The sequence below is a fragment of the Amphimedon queenslandica genome, unplaced genomic scaffold, assembly GCF_000090795.2.
Source record: "Amphimedon queenslandica unplaced genomic scaffold, v1.1 AMPQUscaffold_12518, whole genome shotgun sequence".
Lineage (NCBI taxonomy): Eukaryota > Metazoa > Porifera > Demospongiae > Haplosclerida > Niphatidae > Amphimedon > Amphimedon queenslandica.
The window spans coordinates 8,802-13,616 of record NW_003547245.1 but is presented as its reverse complement, the minus strand read 5'-3'; the positions used below and the strand labels follow the sequence as shown (position 1 = coordinate 13,616).

Sequence of the window (4,815 nt, the reverse complement as noted above, 5' to 3'; positions counted from 1 at the left end):
TACCATAATAATAGTTCCAATTTTTGGCAGCCAAAATTTTATCAATTTTATTAGGCATTTTTGTACTACATGGCCTAGCTGTCACAGGATAATTTGTCTTGCAAAAACTGTCTGGATACAATACACAGTTAGTACTATTTAGATTAGAGGTTGGGTTGGGGGTTAAACTTATAATACATGTGGAAGTATAGAGCTAGGACAATTTTTTTTCCCGAACAAAAAATTTGTGACAGGCTGGTTGTTGTTGCTCTTTTAAGAATAAATAAAAACCCATTGCAGTTTAGTTACCTTTTATGCATCTAATTTTTTCTTTTAAGGCCTTCTCTACAACTTCTTCTCCCAGCTGAGCTAATCTGCTCCGTGACGACACTCCTTCGTTATTATCCAGCCAACAAGACCAACGCAATTTTGGCCCTCTCAGTTTATCTATTAAAATTTTAGAAGGAATGATGTAAACATACTAACCAAGAGATAGACTAACCGAGAGAAGAAGTATCTCTACTGTCAATGTCTCCAACAACTTCGGCATACATCTTTTGCTTTACTTGCTATAGTCTCGCGTACGCGTAGTAAAAAATGATCTTTTGCAGCTTGGATTTCCCCTATTCTGACTCAGAACAACAGCAAGCTGGCATAACTTCGTAAGTCAGACCATACCTATGGGGTGACTTATTATACCAGTTTGCTGTTGGTCAGACCTATAAATGAATAGGCTTTAAAATCTTTGTCAGCACTGAGTCACCAGTAAAGTCTGATAAACACATGATATTGCCTGCCTAAGCTGCCTTCAGTCACAGTCAGCACTGACTGAATTCCCAGAATCTATCAACACAGATATTTCTCATCTAAAAGTGTAAAACTACCAGTAGTTATATAATTATTTTTATTGTTATAGACTGCATAGATCTAAAAATACTGTACACTAAAGTCAAATCCCACTAGTTCATTCCATTCCTTAGCTAAAGCTATTGCTGCATGAGCATCATTGCCTCCTATAACACTGAATGAGTCTAAGAACTTTTGACAGTGCTCCTGAACTTGAGATAATGTCATCTTAGCATTAAGATTAGCCTTGAACTCTGTAATGAATGCTTTCATCGAAGGATGGTCTTTAACTTCATTACGAATGAGCTTAGCTTTGAATAACTGATCAGCAAGAGCATTGACAGATGATAAAGAGTTAAGATAGCGAGCATAATGAGTTTCAAGAACATCATTGATCACTTTCTTAACTCTCTCAATATCAACACTAGCTGATAAACCTAATAGAGGTCAAAGGTCAGTATATACACACAGTATTATCACTTACTAGCTCCTCCAGTGGATGATAGATCTACTGACGTTGAATCATGTACTATATTAGAAGAGGAGGAGGAGGTAGTAGGATCTGATTAATATTAAATAAATAATTTAAACTTTGTATCTATTACCTATTGATACAGTTCCTAGTGATTGATGAATTTTTAATTTAACAGGATCAGCCATACCCACCAGTCTTATGGAGTACTTCAGAGTAGGAACAGCATCAGGTATTGAAATATGACAAGATGGTGGGTGACAATGATCTTCACCACCAAATGCATCAATATCACTGCGATACAACTATAGTTAAATTAATAAGCAACAATTAATACATAAGATAGTATAGTAGAAGAAATGAATATAAATTCCTAATTTAATCTATTTGCAGCATTATTAATGATCTTTTGAACACGTGTCATGACAGGGGCAGAGCCTGCATCCAGTTATCCAGTTATTATTATTCTACTTACCCTGCAAGGTATAGTATCTGGTTCTATAGTCCAACCTTGAAATGACTCATCCTGTGGAGCATCAAGTATCAACTCAATGTAATCACTTGAAGGATCAAAACTAAAGGGGACATGCTGTCCTATTTCTGCTTGAGGATACTCTGTTTGAACATACTGAAAAATTACTGAATAAAGTGATATCCACACATTAATATTTTAATTACCTTCTGAAGAAGAAACAGATCTTTAGCTGCAATGAATGTCACTAAGTTTTTCTCATAATAAATCAGACCAGAATATATCATAGCCTCCTTTATACCCGTAGATGGCTTAGTAGTTTCACTAACTATATTCAATAAATGAATAAACTCAGTACTAACTATAGTATTATAATACCTTCTGTCATTTGATCTTTGCTACTGATGTTTTCATGCTCCTGAACAGATAGTGTGCTACTGATGTTCTCCTGAAGTTCTTTCTCAAGCATTTGTAGCTCTTCAGTTTCTGTCAATTCAGAGTAAAACACAAATATGTAAAACAATAAGTAACGCGTGGCTTCCTGCATTTCTGATAAATGTTACTATTTCAAAACTCATGATAAAAGTAGGCAATAAATGCAGGCTATAGCCTTGGGTATTTTTTAGATTTTGGATAATTTTTTAAAATGCTCATAACTCAAAAATTTACATTCAGAATCAGCTCAAACTTTCTACACATCATAAGTACATCAATATGTATCAGAAAATGTAATAAAAATTTGAGGCGATTTCAGAGCCATTTTTGCATAGGGAGTATTGTCCACACTTTTTACAAAAATTTTTTAAACACTTTCTACATAGCATTACTAATATCCTTGTGTCTTGCCGCAGTAGATATTATCAAATGTTGATCTTCCTTCTTCTCATGATACACCAGTCCAGTATAAGGTGCTATATATTAATACAATAGTCAGTTACACTGTACAATATTGATATGATACATACCAGCTGGTGGAGCAGTGCTTTTAAATGTTCTAGATCTGCTGTCTTCTTGTGTATAATGCTGATCCATATATTTCTATAAGTACTTAATAATAATTACAACTAAACACAACTTACTTCTTCTGCTTCCTCCTCATTCTGCTGCAATGACTCTTTCTTCTTTTCTTCATTCTCTACAATAAACATTACACCATACATACATACAGTATACATTACCTAATGACAACTGATGAGGCTCCAATGAATGTTTCTATTACAAATCTCATAATTAATGTATCAAATACTAATACACCATCACTTACCACACTGAATACAATAGTTCCATCAACAGTAATTTCAACTACTCCTTTAGACTCAAAGAGGTCACCATTCTTCATAACATAATCCTTCATCTCATCCACTAGCCAATGTGGTATCACACAAACAAATGTCAGTCGACTATTGTGGACAGTCTTCAACTGAATGTACATGTAAATGTCTTGACTGCTAAAGGCATCTTGGAGAAATTTCTTAAAATCTTTAAGTGTTGTTTCATCAATACCCCATGTCACTTCAAATGTCACCTATCACATTAACATGAGCATTGCTATAACAATACAATAACTCTAACCTCTCTACTACCAGTTGTACCACAATATTCAATGGCAGTTTTTGCAAAATCCTTTGCTGGAATATCCTTGTACATCTTATTTCGTTTCTCTTCTAATTCAGTTAAATTCTTTGTGATATCAGTCATTTTTGCATCCTCTGTTAATTTTTTTAGTGCATCAAATTCCCACAAAAAACAATGACTCCGAAGCAAGATTGTTAAATCACACTCATCCTTTAAGTCATCAATTTCTTTTTTACTTAATCGCCAACGACATAACATTTTAGGCTTAAGCTCATTCAATATCTTCATTCTAAAAACTTCTTTGGCAAAATGGACTAATATATCTCCCAATTTATCATCCATTTCTTTATACTCTTTTTTTAATTTATAAGGAACTAAAACCATTATAATAGCTACATAGTACAATTTAATTAATCTTACGAAAAATGCCTTGACCAGGAGTAGTAGGTGAGGTTAAACCTAAAAAGTTATAATTTAACATGCTATAATAAATTTAATTCACCCTTTCTGTTACTAATTTTGTCAGCCAAGGCTCGTTCTCCAAGTTCCTCTAATATCTCAACTAGTCTCCTCCATGATGGCTTTCCTTTACTGTCAACATCGTCCTTCCTTCTCAACCAGCAAGCCAAGCACTCTTCAAAACGATCCTCAACTTTTGTTTTGTTTTCTTGTATGTTATTAAGAGTATTGTATTTGAGGCCAGCTACTGATCCAAATTTCCTCCAGTCAGACGTAGTAAACTCTTTTAGCTCAGTTTTGACATCATGCAAGTCACCAATACCTACAATAAAACTAATCTGGAGCACGTTATAAGAATATACCAACCTAGAGAAGAGTTATCTCCATCAGTAGCCATCACTGCACAGCCCCACCCCTCACAGGAATTCAAGGGTGGGGCTCAATAAATAATTCAAATTTTTAAGATTGATTTTGATTAAATTTTTAAGGATTTCATAATTTCAGTTCTTTCAGTTTCATGTCCAGTTGCTCCTGTATTCCGTTATTAATCACATGATAGTCACATGACACCTCATCCAACGCACACTCCGAGGGACCATCATCGACTCCACCTACCCAGTCCCACCCACGGGACCTCCTCACCTCATCACTAGCTGATACTCGTACCAACACACACAAGGGGTGGGCGGGGCCAGTTGAGTAATGAGATTTGAAATACTCTACGTCACTCGGTCTCCGACAATCTGAAACCAACCAAACTGGTTTGTCCTCTTCCTCTGTTGCTAAGCGACAGAAATACCCCGGATCACTCTTCCTTTTCCTCTCTCCCCATTGGATCATCTGGAGACGATGAACTTCCTTATAAGGAGAAGAGTCCAACAGCTTATCATAATCTAAATTATGTTCCTATTAATTATAAATATTAATTATTACATTATTATTTATTTATTCATTGTTACAATGGAGTATTGTTTCTTCAGTGGAGCTGATAATCTGATGATGCTGCAGTCTT

The 4,815-nt window shown here is 35.1% G+C and overlaps 1 protein-coding gene across 1 annotated transcript; it reads right to left on the bottom strand.

Annotated features, from left to right (window-relative positions):
* Positions 1–880: 880 nt before the first annotated feature.
* LOC109587585 (uncharacterized) lies at positions 881–4,240 on the bottom strand. Its single transcript, XM_020003815.1, has 15 exons — positions 4,170–4,240; positions 3,847–4,125; positions 3,765–3,803; positions 3,342–3,718; positions 3,034–3,294; positions 2,948–2,981; positions 2,849–2,904; positions 2,735–2,807; positions 2,597–2,680; positions 2,148–2,255; positions 1,976–2,097; positions 1,773–1,925; positions 1,431–1,602; positions 1,310–1,387; positions 881–1,262 (listed from the first exon to the last, which is right to left on the bottom strand). The coding sequence occupies exons 1-15, from the start codon at positions 4,198–4,200 to the stop codon at positions 907–909; spliced, it is 2,223 nt and encodes a 740-aa protein (XP_019859374.1). The 5' UTR covers positions 4,201–4,240; the 3' UTR covers positions 881–906.
* Between the last annotated feature and the right edge of the window lie 575 nt (positions 4,241–4,815).